Genomic DNA, 26,261 nt, shown 5'->3' with positions numbered 1-26,261 from the left:
TTTGGTCTGACCCAGTATGGCTGTTCTTATGTTCATGATGAATAGACTTGAAAGAAGCACTTGAGTGTTGACACTTAAGGAAAATAGTAATATTTTTACATAATGTTTATTAAAAATAATTCAAAACCAGGTGGAAATTAATATTTGGTTTTGGTGACTAGGCAGCCTTAACCATCCAGGACAGTCATGTGGAGATCCATAAGATACTACTGCAAGAGCATGAAGGGACCAATCGGGGTCACAGTTCTCGTGGAAACCTACTGCTAGACCAGGAAAAATACCGAAATTTGGAAAAACAAAGGGAAGAACTGGCAAATATACACAAACTTCAGCAACAGTTTCAACAGGAGCAGCAGCGTTGGTCCCGTGAGTGTGACCAGCAGCAACGGGAGCAGGAGATAAGAGAGAATCAGCTGCAGGAGAGGGAGAGAGATTGCCTGTGTCAGGAAGAGCTTCTTCACCGGAACCGAGGAGAACTGGAGCTTCAGCTGCAAGAGTTCCAGCAGAACGTGGAAAGGCTTAGAGAGGGCCAGAGGATGGTGGAAAAGGAAAGAGACAACGTGAAGATGCAACAAAAGATATTGTGGCACTGGAAACACAGCCGCCAGAGCAGTCTGCCTGCAGCATTTCCATCTTCAGGGAGCAGTGAGGTACATGATTTCCCTTTGATAATTTTACCCTAAGCCAGTCTATACTATTATGGTGACCTACACTTAAGATGCTGAAACTGCAGAAAGTGTTTTCTGAGACAAGTCTGATACTTCATTTGGCAACTTGTTGAGTTGGTGTGTATGGGACCTAGCTTTAGGAGCATCCAAGGGTTTCCCATAGGCTGGGAGCACTGCAGAATGACACACGGCCAACGGGTATAAACGTGAGGAATAGAAAGAATCATCATGTCCACATTTTACTCTGCCACTTCTGCTTTCCCATTAAATAGTTGGGGAAATGTTTAGTTTTCTGGAACAAGAGAACCCCCTTGTTTCTCAGAGGAAGGCTATATCCATGTGCGGGGTTCAGACTGTCTAGAAACTTCTAAGGGACAGATCCTCAACAGTTGCTCCAGTCCCTTTGCAACAGTGCTGGCTCAAGTGAGCAGCTGGGGCTTTCCCTGTTGGGTATAAAACCTCCTCTGTGTCACCCTCTCTCACAAACAGCATCTTAGGTGCAGGCAGGAGCGGTTGTGCTTCAGGCCAGTGAACCCTGATGGTATAATAGCCTGGTGGGGGCCATTGTCAGTTGACACAATTTGCAGAATCCCTGAGTCTGCTCTGAGCTATGAAGGGAACCAAATTGCCTTTCCCCCTCCCACCCAACAATCCTGGGAGTTGGGGGCCAGAGAGCGAAAAGCTGGCAGAAAACCACATATGTCCCTGACCAGCCCCAGCTGAGGCTTGGTACTGGCCAGCGCTCAAAGTGAGAGGCAAGTGGGCGCCTCCTCCCACTCACCTCCCTATTTGATCTAACCCTGGTGAAAGCAGTGTGAATGTGACTGAACCTGTATACTTACCACTCTGAGCACTGGTGCAGCTGAAGATTATTTCAGTTTCCAATGCACTTTGGCTCACTGGGCAGCACTTACTAAAAGGGATGACAAAAAAGAGTCTCTTATGGAGGGGATGGGGGTGTCTATTTGAATGTTCTAATTGGTGAGAGAAAAGCTAACAGACTGTGATGGAGAGAGAAGAACACCAGCGCTAGCTAGGCAGCTTCCAGTATCAAGTTCCTGCTTCCCATTCCTTTAACTAAAATCTATAAGCTTCTCATTGCTATGGCTCAAATTCAGTCTTTGTCCCCGAAGGCGTCTCAGTGGTGGCCTCATGTATTAACAAACCCTCTCTGCCTGTTGAAAGAATGACACTCTTAAGATCTGCTTGAAAAGAAGACAGTGATGACTTTTTAAAAGCCTCTATGATGAATTTGCAACTGGAGTGGTTGTCTTGCCATTTCTGCTCATTCTTTCTAAGTGTTATGGTCCAATGTTGAGCAGAGGGACAGAGTTTAACCCCTTCAAAGTGAGCAGCAAAAGCTCAGCTCCTCCCTGGATCTGGCCCTTTGTTATTTCCCATTTGGCAAACATTGATTGATTTTCTTGTGTTATGAATGGAGTTGAGACATTATTTAGCAGACTCTTGCTGATTATTCTTATACAACACAAATGGCTTAATGTGTGCATCCTAGCACCTGATGAATAAAGTGGGCATTTGTTATGAATTTCACCTTTACTGGCAGCTAGTAGAAGGGGACTTATGATGTTAGGCAAAGATGAAGTAGTTAGCTACATGTTTTCCTTGTTTTCTCTTGTACAGATAATAGGACATAATCAATCGGAGAGCTTATGTGCTGAAAATTCATTCTTCATAAATGAAGCTTTAGTACAGATGTCGCTAAACAGTCTCAACCGATCAAATCCATCTCTAGTGTACCAAGATGGTGTATATGGGATAAACATCACCAGTTCAGATATAACCAGGACTAGTGAAAATCAACCAGCAGTCACCAATGAACTATGGAAATCTACTGCTCCCTGCCATCAGGTATCCTCCTCCTGCAAAAGCAACAAGGATGCTTGTAATAATGGTAATTAACGCCTTAAATCTGTATCTAATAGACAAAACAAGGAATCCATCGCCTCTCAAAGGGCTTATTCTTATAAATGAAGGAAATTCTGTAGTAAAAATGAACACTAATAATATTGCAGTGGTGAGTTGGTGCGTACGTGCCAATGGACGCGTGGCTGATACTTGATCACAGTTTGATTGTGATGATGTGTGAGAAGAGTTGCTAATACAGTAGATTTTACTGAGACAACTCTGTTACGCTGACTGACGGGAGAGGAGAAAAGGAAGTCAGAGGAATGAAACAAAAATAGATGAATAACTCAGTCTTTGCAAAAGGTGTCCTGTGTTTTTCATTTGCATCCTGTGTGTCACCAAATCAAGGCCTTTTTTCAACATGCTAAGGTTTACCTGCATTTCACGTTACTGTATAAAATATCAAGGCTGCAGACAAGTGGCTACTGCAAGAACCTTTCTGTTCAATACTTGAAATTTCTGAGTCTTAACAGCTTTTAATTTATAACTTCTAACTGATGATTAGTGCTTAGAGTAATCCTTGAACACACCCTTTGCTTCAGGACCTCATTGAGGATCCACTGAGAATGGCATTGAAAGACTCACCTTAATTGTGGAAAGAAGATCACATAACTTCTAGGGAATAAAGGAATCTTGAACAATAAGTAGTATGAGTTTGTGAAGAATAGCTCTTACTGAATAGTCCCCTTCCCGCTCCCAAATTGCAAAATTACTGGATGCAGGGAAAGTTGTAGATAAAATGTTTGCATTCTGTTACTGCAGTTGATACTATTTCATGAAACCTCACACTCAATACAGGTGAGCTTTAGCAAGAAGCATTGTCCTATGGATTGAAAACTTGCTGAAGGATTTAAATAAAAGTTAATGATAAACTTCAAAGTATCAAGTCTTCAAGGAGGCAGCTAGCTGGGGTACCTTCAGGTTCTGTATCAGCTTTGGTCTTATTTAGTATCTTCATTGATTCATTACAGTTCGTAAGGCACTCTGATGAACCTGGTAGAAAAGCCAATAAATAAATAAATAAATAACATCTAGTAGACGTAGGGGACGAGCTGGCACTGGCAGGGAAATAGATTAAATGACCTAGTAGGGTTTTTTCCCCCATCACTAACTTCTGTGATTCCAAGTGACACACGGCAATTTAGCATTACTGGGTGAGGTCTGAACACATTACCTCTTGCCAGCTCAAAGAATAAAAATATCCTGAGAATTAGATCTGAGCCTGCTTCATGGCAATGCAGAAAGATCACTCTTCCTACAACCAACTATGTAGGTGTTACTGGGCAAAAAAACAGTGGAGAGCAGAGCTGGGTTGATCAAAAATTGAAAACATGCATACCTACACACAGGGTTGTTTTCAGTAATCTTGGGCAAATCTTAAAGTTGTTATTCAAACAAGAACTTCATTGACTAAGGAGTTGGCTCCTTAATTCCCATTTTCATGTATGAAAAGACAATCAGCTCAAATCTTACCTGAGCAAACGTTATCTTTAACGCACTTACTTCCCATATAGCAATAATGATCAGTCATCCTATAATAAAAAAAAAAAATGGGCCAGGCTAGTCTGATCATTATAACTGTTTTACACTGTGTAACAAAGCAAATCAGATTAATTATTAATACATAGGGCCCTATCAAATTCACGGCCATGAAAAACATGTAACGGATCGTGAAATCTGGCGTCCCCCTGAGAAATCTGGTCTTTTGTGTGCTTTTACCCTATACTATACAGATCTCACAGGGGAGACCACTGTTTCTCAATTTGGGGGTCCTGACCCAAAAGGGAGTTGCAGTGGGGTTGCAAGGTTATTTTAGGGGGATCACAGTATTGCCACTTTTACTTCTGTGCTGCCTTCAGAGCTGGGCAGCCAGAGAGCGGCGGCTGTTAGCCGGGCGCCCAGCTCTGAAGGCAGCACTCTACCAGCAGCAGTGCAGAAGTGAGGGTGGCAATACCGTGCCATGCCGCCCTTTCTTTTGTGCTGCTGCCTTTAGAGCTGGGCGGCCAGAGAGTAGCAGCTGCTGACTGAGGGCCCAGCTCTGCAGGCAGCAGCGCAGTAGTAAAGGTGGCAATACTATACCACACCATCTTTAGTTCTGCACTGCTGCTGGCAGTAGCTCTGCCTTCAGAGCTGGGCTCCCGGCCAGCAGCTGCCACTCTCTAGCTGCCCAGCTCCAAAGGCAGTGCCACTGCCAGCAGCAGCGCAGGAGTAAGGGTAGCAGTACCACAACACCCTCTACAATAGCCTTGCAACCCTCCCCCCACACACATACACACACTCTCTCCCGTTTGGGTCAGGGCCCCTACAATTACAATACTGTGATATTTCAGATTTAAATAGCTGAAATCATGAAATTTACGATTTTTAAAATCCTATGACCAAAATGGACCGTGAATTTGGTAGGGCCCTGTTAATATAGGGTAACGTTTTCAAGAATGCCTAAGTGACTTAGGCCTGGTCAAGTTTGTTCCAGTTTAACTAAAGCTGTGATTTTTATTCTGATGTAGTTAAACTAATGCAACTCTGTGTGTCAACACTTATGCAGGATTAAATGCATAGAAATTGGTTTAGCTTGCATTGATAAATGTGTATGTGCAAGCTGAACCAATGTAACCAGTATTAAACCTACAGAAAGGATTACATGCCAAAAGTTGCACTGGTTTAATTAAATTGATGTTACGTTAAACTGGTGCAACATGTGTGTAGACAAGCCCTGGGGCTCCTAAGACACATAGGCACTTTTTAAAATGTTACTCATAGTGTACGGCTAGAGCAGGTGGTGTGTTGAACCCCCCAAATGGATATGGTATGATATTCCATTATAATGTTTGCAAAACAGAGATGAAAGGTATTTTGTATGACAGTCGTACACTGTGTGAGTCTGAATGATTCAGGCCTCGCTCTGTCATCCATCATGTGCTGCTGTACACAGAGTACGGAATGAGAAGAACTTTAAACTTCTCTGCTGAAAGACAGATGGCATTCTAAAGCAAAATCAAATGGCTCAACACATGGAAATGAAGTAAATCTCCCAACATAAAATAAGCTGAGTTGTGTGGATATTTCATATCAGGAAACTGATTTTTTTTCCAGGCATTATCTAAACTTTCAAAGTTCAGGGAGATCTCTAATCATACGCACGCATTTCCTGATACTTCTTCAGGATAAAGTCAGTTCTGCTCCATAGTGTTCCAAAATTCTGACTGTGACAGGTATGGCAATATCCTGCAATATCTTGGACAGACCTCATTGAATTAAGTTAGATCTTACTGTGTTAAATTTATGTATCACTGTGGTCCAGGTATTCTATGTCATTCCATGGGGTGTGGGACCCCAGCTCTCCAAGAACTAAGAACAATGGGGTATGATTAAGCAAATTCAATCAGATTGTAAAAACCTCCTGAGAGGCACCACCACCTGGAGAGACTTGCATATACTGGTTCAAACTGGATTATCTGGAGACCAGCAGACAAAGAATGGACTTTTGGATAAATAAACTGAGTTTAAACTGACTTGGGGCCTTGGTTCTGATCCAGCAAATGGGCAGGACGTACGGTCCAAAGGGAGGGCCCCAATCCTCTAGTTGGAAGGACTGACACCAGCCAGAGTCTTTGTGGAGTTTGAGGAGAGGGTGTGATTTCTGGTAAGCTTATTAGCATGCACGTAGGTTTTTAAATTGTTTTAATATGCTTTTCCTGTAATGCTTTTACCTTAAGAATAAATGTGCTTGCTTAGAAAGAGCCAGGTCATAACACCTGTGGGTAACTACTCTGTTTATACCTCTGAAAAGAGGGAAAAGTAGGCCTGCTTAAACAGTCTGGCTTGCTAGGGAACTCATAGTGTAGGTAGGAAACTGCAGCCTGGGAAAAACCTGGTCAGGATAGAGAGAGAGACAGGCCTCTGCCCCAAAGAGGTGATGGCTGGGGAGTCAGAAGCCTGAGAGTGGGTGCCCTTGCTTAACCTTGGAGGAGGAATACAAGCGCCATTGCTCTTAACTATGACAACACCCAATCAGAAATGTAGGAAGAACCATAAGAGTGTTGAAAACAAGAGCTAGTCAAAACTTTTTGAATTTTCAAAATTTTGACAAAATTGTGAAAAGTGTTTTGAATTTTTCAACCATTTCTTTTGAAAGCTATTGTGAATTCTTATAATTCTCTGAGGAAAAAATACACACAAGTTATAATTATAAGTGGAAATAGAATTAAAAAACAACTGTTGAATATATTTTGCTTCTAGTTTACTGGAAATGGCAATGCACAAATAATTGTATTGCATGTACAGTTCCGATTTTAACAATTGACTGCATTTAGGCAATTGCTTTTACTGCATTACTAGGTGTTTTGTAATAAGTATGTAAGAATACTTGAAAACTAAGTTATCAAATAATTTGCAGAAATGAGATATTTAATTACTAAAAATGTTAACCAAAAAGTTAATGGTGCTATCTTCTATGGTGTATTACCTGCCACACAATTTAACTTTATAAATATACCCACATGAAAATAGCTACATTCCTTTACTTAATAACACTGAATTGATATTTTAAAAGGTAAGACGTAAGGTTTCTTCACATAACTAACATGATTACAAAGAGCGTGTGTGTGTGTGTGTGTGTGTGTGCGCGCGCTTACCAAAGACCTAGGGCAAGTTCCCTTAAGCTGTAACTGGCATTATCTCCCATACAGTCATTTAGTAGAAGGAAGAAAATGATTGAAAGAAAAATGTAATAGTTGTTGTCTTCTTTCATGCAGATAATTTAACTACTTCAGCTAATTGGAAGGAGGAAGGAAATATAGTTCTGTGTCAGGGTAGCTTGAGAATTGAATAAATTACGTCCCAGCATTTAATTGACATGTCTGGGTACATATCCACAATGATGCCTAAGGATTTAGCCATGCACTGTACTGAATCTTTACCTCTTAGATTTGATTAATGTGTACGCTTTTAAAGTCTTATATGAACGCTTCAATATAAGGTGCTGTAGTGCATTTTCTATTCAGATGTTATCTGTACCAGTAATTGTGTTGAAGTCTGAACAACAGATAGATCTGGGAGAAAATTGAAGTTTGCAAAAAATAAAAATAAAACATCAATCTCAGCACAAGCTATGTCCATGTATGTTATACTGAAAAGTATAACATAAATATTTCTTGGGAATGTTCCAAAAAGTATTGATATAATTCCAAACAAGCAAAAGATTAAAAAATTCATAACACCATTTTACTTATATATGTTTTTCACTATTATTCATTCTGACACATTTTGAGAGCATAAAACACATTTTGGGGGAAGGATGAAAACTTCATGTCTTCAGTTGTTTTCTTTAGTGATCAGAGACAATTTTGAATGGATGCACCAATTATTCATCTCATCTCATCTAGCTTATATTATACGTGGGTGGCAGGTATAATAGGCTATGGGAGGCTTAGCATCCCCTCGCGCAGCCACTGCTGACGGATGCTGGTTGTGAGTTTGGTGGAAGTTTTTGCTTATTATTATTCCTCATGCAGGTTCTGGGGCGGCCAAGGAGGCAGTATCTGCTATTCAGCTTCCTGGGTTCATCAGTAACCTCTCTGGACTCCTGAGAGGTTACTGGGTTCATCAGTAACCTCTCTGGACTCCTGGGTTCATCAGTAACCTCTCTGGGAAGCTGAATAACACATACTGTCTCCCCAGCAACCCTGGAACCTGCATGGCGCATATCAAAAGCTCAGGCTCTTCTTCCAGAAGAGAAGAGACGAGAGCTTTTCCCTTGGGGTGGCTTGGGGTCTGGGAAGGTGTGGCATGGCTCGGGAGGCTCTGTCTGGCCCAGGGCTCCTTTGGCCATTGGTGGGGGAGGTGCTCAGGGCTCCAGTTGGCCCAGGGCTCCTCCAGCTGAGAGGGGGATTCTGGGTAGGGGGGGAGGAGGCTTGTGGCTCCAGCCATGGGAGGGCAAGGGGTTTTAGGGCTCCAGCTGTGGGGGAGGTCAGCGCAGGCGGAAAGAGCGGAGCTGGGAGCTAGCGTCCTCGAAGTGGGGCTCCATCAATGCTTATATATTCACAATGCTCCCCTCTCAGTGGCATCTCGATCATTTTCAAATTATTGCCCAGTTTAGGCATCATTTTAAAGTCAGAAGCCTAGCCATGGTGGTGGGAACCCTTCGCTTTATTGCCATAAACATGCTTTCAGGGATTGAGTAGTGTACCATGAACTGAGTGCCTCCTAGGTAAAATTCATTCCTGTGCAGAGGGCCAGCTCAAGACCTATGCACTGCTTAAATCCCACTTGTTCTCCCCCCAGTAGTGCTAAATTGGGGTTTGTCAATGTAAGGCTTTGTGCTGCCTCTTTGAATAGGGGTACACTTTATCCCTATGATGTGCTGAGTGCCCTTAACTCCTCTTGTACTCAAGCCAAGGGCATTCAGCCCCTTCCAGCATTATCCCTTTAGTGAGTTAGCCTCATAAGTACTCGGGTGTTCTAGATCAGAAGAGCAAAGTATGTTGGAGGGAGACTCAGGTGAACCATTAGAAGTCTAGCTGGTGAGTATGTAACGGGCCTGGGAGCTTACATTCATAACTTTGCTAGACATTAAACATCATGGACTCACTAAAGACACCAGTTTTATGAATTATTACACCAGTCTGTAACCCACTAACCCTCCTTTGTCCTAAGACTGCAGAGGTGTTAATTGCCCACTTCATCTTGAATGGTCTCTTGCAACATGTATTAACTCCTTATGCTTAACAATCTGTTCTACCTTGTATTTAGCTAAACACTCTGTCTACCTTTCCCAGACGGGAAGAAGAGCTCGGTGTAGCTCCAAAGCTTGTCTCTCTTTCACCAACAGATGTTGATCCAGTAAAATATATTACCTCACTTACCTGGTATCTCTTATGCTGGGACCAACATGCCTACAACACTGCAAACTCTATTATTAGACTTTCTATCTCCATCCAAGGATGAAGTTTTCCTTTAGTTATTTTTCCAGTATATTTGCCTTTATTTAGTGTCTTGTACTTTTAGATACTCTTAAATCCTTTAAAAAAGTTGCTCAGTGAGGCAAAGAAACTGATGATTGTTTTGTTGAACCTACTCTTAATGAGCGCAAACCAGTTTCACTTGCTTTAATCTAATATTTAAGACGCAGTATTTAGTAATATGTTGATTTTAATAACCTTAACATAATGAGATGTATTTACATATAATTTGCTGCAGTGCGCTTTCCATCCAGGAAATTAAAAATGTACTGAACGGGCATGATTAGAATTTACACTAGTGTAAATCAGAAGTAATTCTGTTGAAGTCACAGGAGCTACACCATGTAAAATAACATAAGTATGATGATCAGGTGAAATTCAGTTTATGTTACAGACTGTTAAACACATTCTAAAAGTGCTCATACTCTCTCGCTAGGGCTCCAAGTTAGCAAAGCCCTGATTCTGAAAACCATCACTATTCACAACAGCACTCAGGTACATATTTATCTTTGAGCTCATGTTTAAGTGCTTTATTGAATAGGGACTCATTCATCAGTTGGGACTTTCAAGATGTTGAGTAGCTGTTACAAAAATGTCATCACAGTTCCTTTATTTGTCTTTTAACTGTTTATTTTTAAATATTAATACCAAATTTTGTATTGAAACATAAACTTTTTGTATATATCATACTGTCTCTTACATAACCCATCAGCAATGAACCAGTCCATTTGAAATTATCAGATTAGGAAGCCATCTGGTGCAGCAGTCAACATCTGCATTTAAAAAAAAAATTGCACCCAAGTTATAGTACACACTTAACAGGATTTCTGATTTCATTTAGGGAAATGCTGTATGACAAACAGCAAAACGGGCTCTGAATATCCCATCTGCATTATTTTGGCAGGGGAGAAAAATGCAGATTAGCATGAAAGAATACTCCCCCTCCCCCTCCTTCCCCCCGTTTGCTTACTCTGTGCATTTGACAACATAGTGTATATGGTCACTTTTTACTGTTTGCCCTCTATTCCTCCATTGCTTTTATAGGCCTTTCACTCAGGAATAAGGGGGAGAAAACCTTTTTCAAACAGAGGAACATGTGATTGCAAAGCCACAAAATTGACAAGGAGACTCATGGGCAGGTGTGGTATCTGAACTACTTTTAACATGGTTTTTGAAATTGACTAGATGCCAAGTTGACAACATTCAATTAATTCTAAGATAAGTAGTTTGTGTCTTTTGTTCTAGACACATTCCCAGTACCCTTAGTATGGGTGGACTGCATCTAAGGTACCCATTGCTCAAAGCATAGTTGTAATTCAACTAATTGAACAAATATAGATATTTGTAAGACAAGGTAATTCCATCAGTTCTAGCACTAATATCGCACAGATGCATTAATGCTGACAGATAACCTCACAGGCAGAATAGAATTGTCTTTAATTTTGTAATTGGCAACAAATTTTAGTCTTGTCTCATGCCACAGAACACACAGTTTTGTGTTCAACTGTAATAAAGCAACGTTTGTGGGATGCTTGGTGGAAGTGAATCATAAAGGAAGTATGTTTTCCTCTTGGGAATAACATCACCATTTGTTTAAAGCAGATGGCAAAAGGGATTAAATCACACGGCAGTGTGATACCAAAGTGAAAAATATGTCATTATATATCATCTGCAATTAGCATATTTCAACCAACATTTGCTTTTGGCCTCTGTAGTTGTAGGGTCTCATACTTCTGTTACTAATTCTGTCAGTGAAAATATCTTATCTAGTCTTTGCACCACAGTGGATGAAGTAGTATTACATAGCCTTATAATTAAGACAGTTAACTAAGTGTCATTTTTATAATGTTGGCTAATTTAAATAGAGAATTTCTTGTATAATTGTACTCTTTCCAATTTCTAGTGTCCCCGTTTGAGAGTTTTGTTAACTAGGAGATAAGTCTAAAATATCATCATACTTCTGTGGAAGTGCAGTATTCAGATTAGTCATCCCCTTCCTTCGGACATACCATTGGCATTTTATATATTTTATGTATGCGGGCACCTGGCTGGGAGGGATAGCTCAGTGGTTTGAGCATTGGCCTGCTAAACCTAGGCTTGTGAGTTCAGTCCTTGAGGCCATTTAGGGAACTGGGGTAAAAATCTGTCTGGGGATTGGTCCTGCTTTGAGCAGGGGGGTTGACTAGATGACCTCCTCAGGTCCCTTCCAACCCTGATATTCTACAATTCTATGCCAATTTCTCACACAAAAACAGGATAATGGCCAAGCCTTTCTCATTTTATTCACACATGTAGTCCCATTGATTTTGGTGGAGTGGGCTTTGATGTCAATGGGACTGCTAGAATAAGGAGAATTAGAGGATTTGGCTATGTAGGTATAAAAAAATAAAGGCCATCATCAACCTTTATACAAGACTTGGTTTTGGGGGGCGGCGGGTAGATAAGGCATGTGGTCGTTCCAACAGCATAAATCGAACGAAGACAACATGCAAGTTTTCAATTCATTAAAGTGACTCTATCCCTGTAGCCTGTTAACTGTAACAATGGCTACATACTTATTTATGTTTATTCATTCAGATTTCTGAAATACAGTTGAACATGTCCAGTGCATAAATTAGAAACCACAAAGTAAATAAAGGAGGCAGCGGACTTGGAGAAGAGACCAGAAGGACAGGCTTTGTAGCACGCCCAAAAGGTTAGCAGATCTGGGATTTGGAGAAGTGGAGTGGGACAGGGGAGCCAGTTCCAACACGGAGGATCCCCACCCACTCAGTCCTCAGCTCCCTCTTTTTTATGTTGAAAGAGCTCAAACTTCAGAGGGTCTGCTGATCTCACATGTGACGCTGTGTCCCGGGGAGAGAGGTGGGCTATCAGGAAAGGGAGCCACGATACAACAGGACTTTACTAATTGCTGTTTGAGGTTAAGAAGAGCTGATGGAGGGGCTGTGTTTCTCTTGTTCAGTATGATCTAAGGGTGTAGGGTTGGTAAGGTGCCTTGTTTTAATACATTATTAAAACTGTTTCATATACATTTTGTAACGCACTTAGAGCCTGGAGTAGATGCAATGCACCAATATGAATAAATAATGCACTCTAATGGCCCAGAGAAACCCTTTGAAGATAATCAAATTTTGCAAAATAGTGAGGATGCAAGTACCCCCAATAAAAGTCATGGCTACTGAATCACAAAATGTACCTGGCTTGCTTATTGTGAAAAATGCAATCTAGCTTTAATTATTTATGACAATACTTTATAATATTCCAGGAAATGCTTTGTAGCAAATTATAGAAAAATAATGGAGTCTTAGTAACATGAGACCTCACAACAGTATCTGCTTAATATTTGCTAAGAAATCTGGGGCAGATTGTCTGTCTGTCTGTCTGTCTGTGTCTTGTACTGCCACCTATCACCATAGTATCTGAGTGCCTTCCACATAAAATATATTGGCCATAGTGAATTTCCTAGTAAACTTTATGGATTCTCTGGCTTGCCTTCCTTATCTGGTTATAGAAAGCTCTTCTTTGGGTGGGGTGTTTTGGTGTGGTAGTGAGTGAGGAGGGGATGTTGATGATGTCAGTGTTCTGTTTATGATAGAAAAACTTTAGCAAATTGGAAGGTTTTGTAGAATTTTCTAAAGGTATGTCTACATTCGAGCTAGAAGGTGTAATTTCCAGTTCAAGTAAACATACCCATACTAGCCGCCTGAGTACAATTCCATCCAAGTGAGTACTCAGGTGGCTAGCCAAATACTCCTATCACTGTGGCTAGACTGCTATTTTTAGTGTGCTAGCAGGATCAGAGCTAGCACAGGTATGTTTGCTTGAGCTGGAAATTACACCTCCCAACTCCAGTGTAGACATACCCTAAAGGTTGGCCAGACTGGATTCATCTAATCTCCTCTGGAAGTTTATTCCACAGCCAGATCCTCCAAATGTGAATGCTAATGAGAATGTGAGGTTCTACTCTACAGTGCAATTTTATTTTGCTTAGTCTTTCATCCAAAAAACAAAACAAAACCCAACCCCACTTTAAAGAGTAACTGTAAAGAATATATTTCCAGAATTCAATAATACATAGCAGATGAGGCGAGAAATTGGTCTTAATATATGCTGCAGCATTTCCATAAAAGCATAAAAATATGGAGGGCAATTTTGGATTGCTTCCAGAAATGACTGGAGAGACATTGCAGTAGTTTGAGAATGTGACTGATATGGTACCACTTTTTACATTCTGGGAGGAGGTGGCCTGCAGTGTCACCTGATGGGGTCTGGAGAGCTAGCATTTGGGAAGGCCATAAAGAAGGGACTAGCAGTAGCTAGTAAAGCAAGGGAACATGACATTACAATTGCCGATTACAGCAGAAGTGAAATCAGAGCAGCATCGTACATGGGCACTGCTGCAGGATGTGGTGATAGATTTATAGTAAAGGGAGATGAAGGAAGTGCTGATGAATTCAGACTCAAGGGTAAGGCCAGGGTTATGGATAAAAGAGACAAGTGGGGAAAATGAAGGTCAAGGAGGGAGGAAGAGTAATGTCTGAGGTTGTCCCTTTTGCTCAAGAGAAGCACTTCCCTGAAAGGAGTTGAGAGAGAGCCACAAGTTTGTTTGGCAAGTGTTTTTGCCAGCCTTGATGTAAAATATTCCCTTTGGCTTTACGCAAACTGTTTCAACAGCAGTTACTTATTCACAGTGTGTTTATCAAATGGTCTAAAAAGAGCCCATTTCAATGTATTTAATCACACCCCTAAACTTCCTGTGTCTGAGATGCAGGTAACACAAATTACATGCCAAGGTTTAGTTTTTGGAGTGTTTTTCATAAATGATCACAGGAGGCGAATCATCACAGCATGCTTCCTGCCAGTGCTGATTAGAAGACAAAGCAAAGTCAGCAATGGCCACATTCAGATGACTGTCAGGAGATCCCTCACAGACCAGAAAAAGGGAACATTTCCTTGTTTGTTGATATCAGTGGAGCATGAACATTTTTTCACTATGACCATCAGATAAGAGGCTTTGATCACATGCTTCCACTTTTAGTGATGCCCATGATTTTCCTACAGTAATCAGCAGCTTCTTCCATTAAAGGGTAAGATAAGCACATAATGAATTTAAAACAAGCACTTGGCGTTATTTTAGCTACTGAAATGGCTCTTGACATTGTTTTCAGGCCTTTTGTACTCACATCACTTTGGGTTTTGATCTTGTCAGCTTTTATAAGGTAAAAGGTTGAACTTGGTCAGTGCTTAGGAAATCACTAAGTAAAAAGTGTGCATAGTACCTCTGTAGAAGGTACTCTTCCTTCAGTATGGGTAATGAATCTGTGACCTAGTATTATATTAGGGCAGTATTAGTTAAAGAGTGGGGCACGGCCCCTTGAGCGGCATGTTGCAGGACGACCTGGGAGGTGGGGACGGTGGCTATAGTTCTCTAGGACCTCAGCTTTCATTTTTAAATAAGTGTCTGTCTTTTATGAGTGCAGAAAAGCCTACAAAATATCAGTTTAACCAATGCATTGATGTCTGCCTGAGTTTGCAGATAGCCTGAAACGATAGTTTTGAGGGATGAATTGACCCTTTCATTCCAACAGGTGCTAATTCAGATGTTAGTGATCATACTTTAAATGTCTGCATTGTTAACGATTTAGCTGTACATTAACATATGTAGGAAAGGAGAGAGAGAGATTTACTATGATCATCGACTCTAGCATTGTACCCATCACAGAGTGCAAAGGGTTAGTTGAGGTGGCAGAAGATGTATAAATGAAGATGTGTAGGCTTTTAACAGTACGTGGCAGTGTTGTGGGGGGCAGATGCAATTGGTTTGTTTTTTCCTGAAGGGGATACAGCTTTCAAAAGTATGGGGAGCACTGTCCTAAGTGGTGGTTTGTTACAGAATTTCTGTTTCTCCAGTGACAGCTCAATCTGAAGCTTTAGCTACCTACTGTAATTTGTTTGAACTTCAGTATCCTGGCTAAGTTCCAGCTCCAGTGTTTACATTACGTGTGGTATCTACCTGTATTTCCCCAGTTTTATCAGTTGGATAAAGTATTCTTTACTTTCTTTCTAAAGCTGATGTTTGTGTAGTGTGCTGGCACAGGTTGGCTACTGTGATGGGTGAAATGATCCCTATACATACAGCTGGTAACATTCTTTGTGATTCTTTTGTATAAAAAAGTGTTCTAAGGTTTTATGATTATTTTCTCTTGATCATTTGGGTGCAGCTGTGTTTAATGAGCTGGAAAAGAAGTAGGTCAATAAAATGTGTTCATTGTTCGCAGACTATCCATTGGACCGTGTGTGTGTGTGTGTGTGTGTGTGTGTGTGTGTGTGTGTGATTAGCCATCTAAGGGTTCAAAGCTTACCACATAGACAATTTAGTAGAGAATTCACACCTAATTAAATCAATATTAAGCAATATCTGACAGCTGGTAGGCAGTGCTCCACACTGAGGTGAGACTATAGGCATTTAATGTGTAGAAGGGTGTGATTTCAAGTAAAACCTGTTTTTAAATCTCTGCTGTTAGTGTCCAATGGAAATACTGTAGAAAGAACATGTTTTAAAAGCTGTGCACTTTTTAAAGCCAGCACAATTGTTGACACATCTACTTAATAGGCTAATAGCCTTCAGCTCAAGTGGTGAAGAGACCTGTGTATCTGATGCTGAAGGTCCAAGGTTTGAACCTTGTTGACAACAATGGTATCTGAGAATCTTTGTAAAACTGTTTTTAATTACCCCACTTCATAGGTCATCAACATGGAGTTGCACCCATTTAAGCCAGACATGGACTTGGTCCAAAGGCTCTTAACTGAACCTTTCTAAACAATTGAGAGGCTAAAACAAAATCCATGCTGCTTTGTTTGAACTAATAATTGCACAGATAATAGGCATATATAGCCCTGTGACATTCCAGTAATTTTACCGTGATCAACAATCGAAGGCAGAGACAGAAAAAAAGATTATGCTGTCACAGACCTTTAATGTCATAGAACCAGAACTTGGATTCCTTCCTTTTAAATCTACTAACAACAAAATACTCAAAAGACTGACAGGGCTAATTAACCCTGGGTCTGTTTTGATCTAATTGCTCGTCTGCTTTTTGTGAAAAGATATCTCAAGCAGGAGGATATCTCAAGCATGCTTGTTTGCCTTAGAAATGTAGCAGCTGCTTTTTCTTCTGTAGGACTGGTTAAAAGTAAAGGGCAGCATTAAAATTCCTAGGTCGATTTTCAATCTTATTCAGCTGGTTAAGAAATGGATTAGGCTCCTCTTTCCTCAGTGGTATGAGGATCAGAATTTTTCTGGGTGTGTGAGAGAGGTTCATAACACTTCCAGTTTCCAGTGTGAAGCCTTTCATGGAGGGATAGTTGAAGTAGTGCCAGACCCACTGAGACCAAAGGCCTGCTGGTGCCAAGCCCTCCGTGGAGATGGGGAGTTGGGTGCAAGAAGCCTTCCCCCTTCTGGGCAGGGCAGGGGCCAGATGCACTTGCCTGAGTGCAGAGACTCTGCATCTAGCACTTGTGTTGGCACCCAATAACTTCAAAAGGGGAAGGAGAGGAGCCATGGCACCAATCCACCCCTCTGTGCCAGGCAGCAGAAATGGCTACACACAGGTAGGGGGCATATCCATATTCTTTCAAAGAGTGGCACAGTGGCAGTGCTCCCCCTGCACTCCAGCTTTCATTTCATTGCCTCCTGGTACCCCAATAGGGTAGCACACTTTATCCTGTCCTCTCCCATGGCTGGTTGTTCACAGCCACAACTTAACCCCTAACATGTAAAATCGATTTAATACTGGGAAAATACTTTGCATGTAATAAAAATCCAAACATCCCTCAAGTAGAGTCTGCACCCCAAAAAGGGAGAAGAGCCAGAGACTCCATGAATCCCACTAGGGACTTGGCTATTGCTATTGATTTCATATGCAAGGCACTCAGATAGTACGGTGATGGGCAGAAATACAGACAGATGCAGTAGCAATGTAGGCTGGAATTTTCAAAGGAGCCTAAGGGACTTAGGCACTCAATTCCCATTGAATTTCAATGGCTGGTGGATGCCTAACTCCTGCCTTTGAAAATCCCAGGCTCAATGACATTTACACTTAACACAATACTTTAGGCTTCTGCCAATGCTTTCCATTATGTATGAATGCTGCTTTCGGGGTTAAATACAGTACCTCTGCCATTTCAAATAGCTTTGGGCTGAACTCGACATGTCAGCTGTCAGTCCAGATGAACATGGGCTAAAACCAGGCGCGTGGTACAGAAGCTGTTTAGTTGTAAAGGAAAAAAATGGAGGAGTTACTGGTTTTTAAAAAGTATTTGATGCAAAAAGTAGCTGAAATGTACACTGTGTGGCTGTAAACATCACAGTAACCCCGTTCAGTGTGTGTTGTCATGTTCTGTGCAGAACCAGTTTAACAGTCGGGATTGGTGGATTGGGGCAAAGGAATTCTACACCTACTCCATGGGGAAGCCACTGCATATGGACCCTAAGGGGGCCTGAGAGGAGAGAAGGAATCTGGGTCAGAGCAGGAGGGAGCTGTAGGGGATTTTCTGTTATATACACACACACATTTTGTGGTAGGATTGCTCCCTAATTCCCTGACACCCTGTCTGCCTGTCCTTCCTGTCTGCTCATTATGGTGTTTGAGCACCCGATGCTGACCTGAAGAACACTGTTTCCAGGGCAGAGTGGTGGTCAGGGAGACCATTTGTGGTATTTAATCAATAGAGCATGACATGGAACTGAAGGTGGGGAGTCGGTTTGTCTTACACCGTCCTGTTAGTCGTTTTCCCTGCTGCATCGCCATGCCAGTCCCTTGAGGTGCTGGTTATGTTAGTTTTGCACATGTGCTGCATCCTCGATTGGTGCAAGTTCCATTGCTTTGTCATTTGCACCCATTTTCTGATCACTTTACACCTAAATTAAACCACATTTTATATGACATCAGCTTTTGGCTCAGACTTCCATGGGAGTGGAACCTGCTTATACTTGCCCTCTGTCGTTCCAGTTTGGCTGTACAGAAACGACATCCTTATGAGTAAAATGTTCCTTGCACAGTTCATTTACATGCACTTTAGCCAGCTGGCTAATATCTGCTCTCATTTACATTTAAACAGAATTTGATTCATTTTTAATACTGAAACTGCCTATGTGTTTCTGTGTCTCAATTGCTTGTGAACTTTAGAGCTCACCAGCTATTGGAACAGCCTCTGTCTCCTTTTGACATAAATTGTCATTGAATGGTTTCAGTAACTCTAATTTCAACTTATAGGGCCAGATCCTCAGCTGAGAGAGGGTGGCTTGAAGCCATTTTCCTACTGCATTTATACTGGTCTGGCCTGGGCTGAAGCAGCCCCCAGTGTAGCATACAGCAGTCTAGGGCTACTCAGTCACCCAGTTCCTACCCTTTCCTGCCTTCGACGTGCCCTCTGGGGTAGGGTAGTTGGAGTAGAGTCTGACCAACCCAGCACTCTCCCCTGCTTTCCTTAGCTCTGCCTATAAGAAACATGGCACAGCTGAAGATTTGGCCTTGTGTGCTTAAATAAGAGTTAAACAGTTAGATTGTAATTATATATTTTGTTTAATATCTGAGAAGCTACAGGATGTTTTGAGGCCAGTACCGGGACTAATCTGCCTGAGGGCTCCCCTTTGTCAGGAGGAACCCTCAGCTGCTCCTCCAGGGCAACTTTCCACTTGTTTCATGCTGCTGAAACTGGGACCGAGAATCTGGCCCTCAGTTCAGGTTGGCTGCCACGTCTCCTACCTTTCCCACAACATCTGCTTTTGCCAGGATTAGAGTCACTGGGGAAGTAACATCCTGTTCAGCACAACATGGTTATATGCAATAGTATTAATGATGTCAGTGAGAAATAATTGAATCATGAAGGGGCTGGTGCAGCCACGTGCTTATCACATCTTGTGATGGGGTGAGTAAAAATCAGTGGGAGCTGATGGTGCTCAGTACCTCACAAGAAGTGCTCTGGTTGAAACCATGTTCTGCAAAAGAGGTCTGTGTTGGAGCTAAGTCTCAATGGCCGCGGTAGAGTGGTCACCTAAAATTTGGAAATTTGCCTCAAAGTTGGGGGTAGGGAGTGGAAAATCAGCAAAAACTGTATTGCTTAATCCTAAATGTAACAGAGACACACAAGGAAGATTATGAAACTGATTTTGTGTCTGGTCTAGGCAGGGGAGTAAGATGGTACCCACCAAAAGAAGCTCACACAGATAGCTGTCCTGTACCTTTACCCATAATCTGCAGCAGCTTCTTACCTCCAGTGCGTATCAATATAGAGAATAATACTTGACTATTTATTTCTAGTATCCACTGTAGCAGTTGACTATTATAATTTGTTCCTTTTTGTAAAGGAACTCTGTCCCAGTGTGGATACTTTGTATGAAGAGCCTCAGAAAGGACTGTTCTTTTCAGCTGTCACTACTATGCATAACAAGAGAGCAGAGTGGCAGGCCCCATTTGTTCAACTCTTCCTACACCTGAGATACTTATTTGCTGTTCTGGAGCAGTTCCTTCATTCTTCCCCGAGCAACTGCTGTCGTCATGGCATCTTGATGCCTACTGTGGTACCAGCTGCTCTCTGGCGAGGTCTCATGGCACTGAAGCATTGAGACAGCAGGCACCCTCTCCACTCCTAGACTGATTATGTCATCTTTGGGACACATTGTGCTTTTATTAGGCAGGGCCTGTGTTCCGGCCTATCCAAATGGCAGCCAAGAATGGCACTTTCCTCATCTGTCAGCTTACACAGAGCATTTATAGGCCAAAAAATACTTGTCACCCTCATAGTGGCTGAAACTTCCCCTATTTGAGACTCATGCTTCCCTGAACTTTGAAAGAGCTATTTTTAAAGAATTTCATAATAAAGCACTGGCTACTCCTAACTTTGGCTTAACCTATTTGGTCCTTCACAGTTCTCATGTTCCCTCTCCCCCTGACTCACGCTTTTAGACCACAAACTGCGGGCCTTTGGCATAGCATTGTAACATCACAGAGGTCACCTTCCTCTGCAGCATGGGGTCACTTGCAGGTTTAAATTAGTGTACATAGTGAATTCTCTGAACTTGAAGTCTTTAAACCATGATTTGAGGACTTCAGTAACTCCGAGGTTAGGGGTCTATTACAGGAGTGGGTGGGTGAGGTTCTGTGGCCTGCAATGTGCTGGTGGTCAGACTGGATGATTTTGATGGTCCCTCCTGGACTTAAAGTCTGAGTCTATGAGCAGAATTTCATAAATAATTTCTTTCAATAGTGATGGAGTCAGAAGTGTTTCCATCTGCTGTAAATTTAATGCTTGCCTCTCATTGTACAAACTGAACCATTTGTGATCAGAGATTCAAAATGTGTTCTCAGTTTTCCAGATGGTGTTAATTGAGGAAGAGAGGGAAGCAACTAGTCCAAAGTAACAATGAAAGTTACTGGCACAGCCACGATCAGGACTCAAGACTTGCTTATGCCAATACCCTGAGCTGAGTCCTCTGTGCAATGATGCCTTCTCCCTGTGATGAAGGGTGCATCTCAGAGGATGCAGTTTCCTTTGGAAGGTGTATCATTTTACTGCTATGCTAGTTAGCAAAATAGAAGAACACGAGTTAATCTAGAAAGTTAGTTTAACTAAATATCTTATCCATCACAATGACACGTTTAAAACACAGTATCACTATTGTAACAATTGGTTTAGAAAGTAAACATGGATTGAAGTGTCTTTGCATCACAGGCAGTTACACTGAAGATGTGAACTGCAGAATCACTTTGCTGAAATATGTAGATGTCATTGTTAAACCAGTAAGCCACTCAAATTAATCCGAGCCCACTGCACAATGTAGTATACTTGGACTTCATTTTACACACACAGAACGGAGGCACAAGGTAGATTGACTTGTCTTATGTCACACTAGAAGTCTGTGGCTGAACTGTGAAATCGAAATAGTTATAACTAGACTTGGCAGAATGTTTTATTTTTTAATAATTTTGATGGATATCACTGTTTTCTTAGATTTGTATTGATTTAAATTTTCAGTTGTGGGAAATTATGGGGAGGGTCAGACAATTATGTTGAGATACAAAACTTTAGTTTTATAACTATTAAAACACAAATTGTCAAGATCATGTGAAAATATACAAAGTAAATATCCTTATTAGAATTTGATTTTAAGTTCTCAAGCAGTGTTTTTCTTAAATTTGTCTTTCTGTAAATTTTGATTATTTTCAATAGAACTATTTTTGTCCATTTGTGTGTACAGTGTAATTGATGATTACCAACATTTACTGATTACATCTAATCTTTCTAAGCCTTGCTATATATCTAACTGCAGTTTGCAAGTACAAATCAGATAGACTTGTAACTGCTAAGATTTGCTCCCACAATTGGAGTTTCAGTGCTTGGACAAGGTGCTTCACCAAAGGCTCTTAAGCAAAGTAAGGAGTCATGGGATAAGAGGAAAAATCCTCTCATGGATCAGTAACTGGTTAACATGCAGGAAACAAAGGATAGGAATAAATGGTCAGTTTTCACAATGGTGAGAGGTAAACAGCGGGGTCCCCTAAAGATCTGTACTGGGATCAGTGCTATTCAACATATTCATAAATGAGCTGGAAATAGGGGTAAACAGTGAGGTGGCAAAGTTTGCGGACAATGCAAAATTACTCAGGATAGTTAAGTCTAAAGCAGACTGTGAAGAGTTACAAACAGATCTCACAAAACTGGATGACTGGTCAGCAAAATGGCAGATGAAATTCAGTGTTGATAAATGCAAAGTAATGCACATTGGAAATCATTCCAACTATACATAGAAAATGATGGGGTGTAAATTAGCTCTTACCACTAAAGAAAGAGATCTTGGTGTCATCATCGATAGTTCTCTGAAAACATCCCCTCAGTGTGCAGTGGCAGTCAAAAAAGCTAACAGAATATTAGGAACCATTAGGAAAGGTATAGATAAGACAGAAACTATCATAATACCATTATATAAATCCATGGTATGCCCATACCTCAAATACTGCATGCAGTTCTGGTCACCCCACCTCAAAAAAGAGATATTAGAATTGAAAAAAAAATACAGAAAAAGGCCACAAAAATGATTAAGGGTATGGAACAGCTTCCATATGAGGAGTGATAAAAAAGACTGGGACTGTTCAGCTTGGAAAAGAGATGATGGGCGGGAGGGGAATATGATAGAGTTTATAAAATCATGAATGGTGCGGAGAAAGTGAATAGGAAGTGTTATTTACCCCTTCACATAACACAAGAAACGGGTCGCCCAATGAAATTAATAGGCAACAGGTTTAAAACAGGTTTCAGAGTAGCAGCCGTGTTAGTCTGTATCCACAAAAAGAACAGGAGTGCTTGTGGCACCTTAGAGACTAACAAATTTATTTCAGCATAAGCTTTCGTGAGCTACAGCTCACTTCTTCGGATGCATAGAATGGAACACACAGACAGGAGATATTTATACATACAGAGAACATGAAAAGGTGGAAGTATGCATACCAACTGGAAGAGTCTAATCAATTGAGATGAGTTTAAAACAAACTTCTTTAAAACAAAAAAGTACTTCTTAACACAATTCACAGTCACCCTCTGGAGGTCCATCAATGGCTATTAGCGAAGATGATCAGGGACAGAACCCCATGCTCTGCATGTCCCTAAACCTCTGACTACTAGCATCTGGGAGTGGACGACGGGATGGCTCACTTGATACCTGCCCTTTTCTGTTCATTCACTCTGAAGCATCTGACAGCGGCCACAATTGGAAGACAGGACCATTGGTCTGACCCAGTCTGGCCATTCTTATGTAATTTATCTGCAAGCACAAAAATGCACCCACAAATAAAGTCTCAGCCTGGCTGAAAATACACCCCATTATGTGCTGTGTGACAGTGTAATACCTTTACGAAAGGGGTGGGCTCACTAACAAGGGCAAACAGAACATGTATTATGTACTGTATGCTGCCTTTCAAACCCTTCTCTTACAGTATTTCTGCCATTCCATAAGTGCACACAGAATAACTACAGGATAGACAAAAACTTTTTATCAATATAGTTGCTTATGTTTTTAGTACCATGGTTAAAAACAATGCCATCAGCCCAAGCCCGTGGAAAGCAATGGAAGGATATCCATTGATTTCACTGGGCTGTGACTATGTTGTGCTTCACTGTAGGGTGCATTCCTATAATAACAGTTTTTCTTTATGCATAATTACTGTACGTACACAGTGGTGGTTTAACAAATTGCCAATCACAAAGTAAGAATTTTGTCTGTCAATTATGAGTCTGAATCAGCTGTTTATTGTACCATGTCCTCTGTATGTATTACAGATTTAACTGCATCCCAGATCCCGTGTCCAAGAACGCACAGTCTGAATCCCGGCTGCATCCAAGCCCAGCCACTTGCTGATGTTCTGCTGGTGAACCCGCAGTCTCACAGCTCGCAGGATGCAGAAAACGGAGCAAGAGTTGAAGAAAATATTGTTTACCTCTGATCGCGCGTTTTCTAATACCAGTAGCACTTTGGGATGAAATTGTATTTTGCTTTTCTAACTGTACGCAGTTGCTCCCTCGATGACCAAAAGGCTCTAAGAATAGTATTTAATATTCAGTGCAAGATTTTCCCCATCATAAATATAACAACTAAGTTATTTTTTTAAAAGCATTTTTTTGTAATCGTTAATTTATGACACCTGGTTTCCAATGCAAGGAGCAACAGAAAGAAGGACAAACTCAAAGGTAGGGATGTTTAGAACTGTCATGAAGACACCACCATAAGACTGTTGATAGGAACTGCAAAGATTGGTGTTGCTTTTCTCTTGAGTTTAAAAATGCAGGTTTCCGTGTTTAGAGATAAGTGCCTGCTGTGTGAGCTTTCATAGTATGAATCAGTAACTTTTTAACACTAGTGATATGATAGGGGAAGAGTGAGCCTGGGGGGCTGTCATGTTCATAAAAATGTACTCTGCTTGAAAGACTAGCTGGGTTTCTGAGTTACTAGCTTTGCAGCTTCGCAGAGCTGGGTTCACACATGGTTCAGCTCACCTCACAAAGGAGGCTGTCTTTGGGGGTCTCAGCATAGACCTTAGCAGAGGTCTGTTCACAGCAGAGAATCAGTCCACGTTTGGGCATGATTTCTGTGCACAGGTGCTGCAGGTCAGTTTGGCGATGTATTGTGGTATAACTGTGCCTGGTTGCAGAAAGTGCCCTTACTTACATTAGCATTAAAATTCACCAAATAAAGCTTTCCCACGGGGAGGGAAAAGAAGAGAAGAACATGTAGTGTCTTTAGTCTAACTGAATCCCATTGAGACTTCGCTGCTTTTCCATAAAGGAAGAAGCCACCTTTCTACTTTCACTCAGTATGTTAGAGAATAATAAACCAGGACCTGTTCTTGGCTTTTGTTCTTCAGAAATATTTGTATACTTCTGTTGGATTTAATAAATATTCTGTACCTCTCTGTCATGAAAGTTAAAACCTTCCATTCTCACACTCAGAGTTAGAAGACCTTCTTTTAAAATGTGTGCTGTCTGGTCTTGTATCTGCACTCTGCTACTGTCAAACACAGCAGTGACTGAACTCCAAATGAATTACACCAGACTAACCTAAATTGGTAGATAAACTGATTCACATAGGCCTTAGATCAGTGGTTCCAAACTTTTTAGTAAGCGACCCACCAACTGTACTTTGTTTTGTTTTTTTGTTTTGTTTTGCTTTTTGCAGTCCAACCAGGAGCTGGGGGGCGGGGCAGGGTCACAGGCCCGCATCCTTCTCCTCCAGCATTGATCACCTGCAGCACCACCCTCCATCCTAGGCCGGTGTGGGAGTGGTGGGAGCTGGAGTAGGATACTGATTCCACAGCAGCAGCTCCTGTCCCATGGGGCTGGGCTTGGCTCCCTGTTCCAGGTGTTGTGACCTGGTGCATAGGGTCACAATGCTGAGTGATTGTGTGACCATGGTTGCAAGGTCAGAATGCCCAGAGCAGGGTCCAGCCCCATGGGACAGGAACTGCCACTATGGGTTGGGTTTGTTCTCCAATCCGCCCTCCGCACCGGCCCCGCAACCTATCCAGAACCTTCCCGTGACCCACAATCCACCATTTGGGAAATACTGCCTTAGATAGTCACAAACCTCTACCAAGGAGTTGATAGCTTTATAGTAGATTTCTGTTCTACCTGCCTGCTGAGAGCAGGCCAGTCTTCTGAACATAGTACCTGCACCCTCATTGCAATGACTTGCTTACTTCCTATTGTTGTAAACTGTACTTCCAGTGAGTGGGATTAGGAATAGTCCAAAAGTGGCCTTTTTCAAGCTTGACATCATTGGGCTAGCAGCCTGGGTAATTGACTCTCACTTAGTCACTTGGGGAATAAGCAAACAAGAGGCTTATTCCCCAAACACATTGGGCCAGCTCCACCGCTGATATTAATTGATGTAGTTCCACTCACAGAAGCTGAGAATCTGCCCATAGATCTGTTTTGGGGAGGTGCTAAAAGTCCAGAGACAAACTATTGGACTGGATGGGCCACAATTCAAAATTCAGGATGGTAAATTTTACAAACAGTATCTTCAAGGGGGAAAGATTTTACTTCTCTCATCGAGTTCATTGAGGAGGCTGGAAAGCTCCAGAAGTAGCTGGTTTGTGCTTGTTGAAATTCCTCAAACCCCCTAACATCAAGCAATGTCTTTCACTCACCTGTGTTT

The 26,261-nt window shown here is 41.6% G+C and overlaps 1 protein-coding gene across 15 annotated transcripts in view; it reads left to right on the top strand.

Annotated features, from left to right (window-relative positions):
* ARHGEF28 (Rho guanine nucleotide exchange factor 28) overlaps nucleotides 1-25,017 on the top strand; it is a 183,240-nt gene extending 158,223 nt beyond the window's left edge. For 13 of the 15 annotated variants that reach the window (XM_039544706.1, XM_039544704.1, XM_039544701.1 and 10 more), the window contains 3 exons: nucleotides 162-650; nucleotides 2,310-2,580; nucleotides 23,888-25,017. In XM_039544706.1, the coding sequence (XP_039400640.1) occupies nucleotides 162-650; nucleotides 2,310-2,580; nucleotides 23,888-24,051 (924 nt within the window). In that variant the 3' untranslated portion in view covers nucleotides 24,052-25,017. The remainder of the gene's footprint in view (nucleotides 1-161; nucleotides 651-2,309; nucleotides 2,581-23,887) is intronic. The other 2 variants (XM_039544705.1, XM_039544707.1) reach the window with 2 other exon arrangements.
* The last annotated feature ends 1,244 nt before the right edge of the window (nucleotides 25,018-26,261 follow it).

The sequence above is a fragment of the Mauremys reevesii genome, linkage group 6 (genome assembly GCF_016161935.1).
Source record: "Mauremys reevesii isolate NIE-2019 linkage group 6, ASM1616193v1, whole genome shotgun sequence".
Lineage (NCBI taxonomy): Eukaryota > Metazoa > Chordata > Testudines > Geoemydidae > Mauremys > Mauremys reevesii.
Note: the sequence above shows the minus strand (reverse complement) of the source record. Positions and strands in the feature narration are given on the sequence as shown.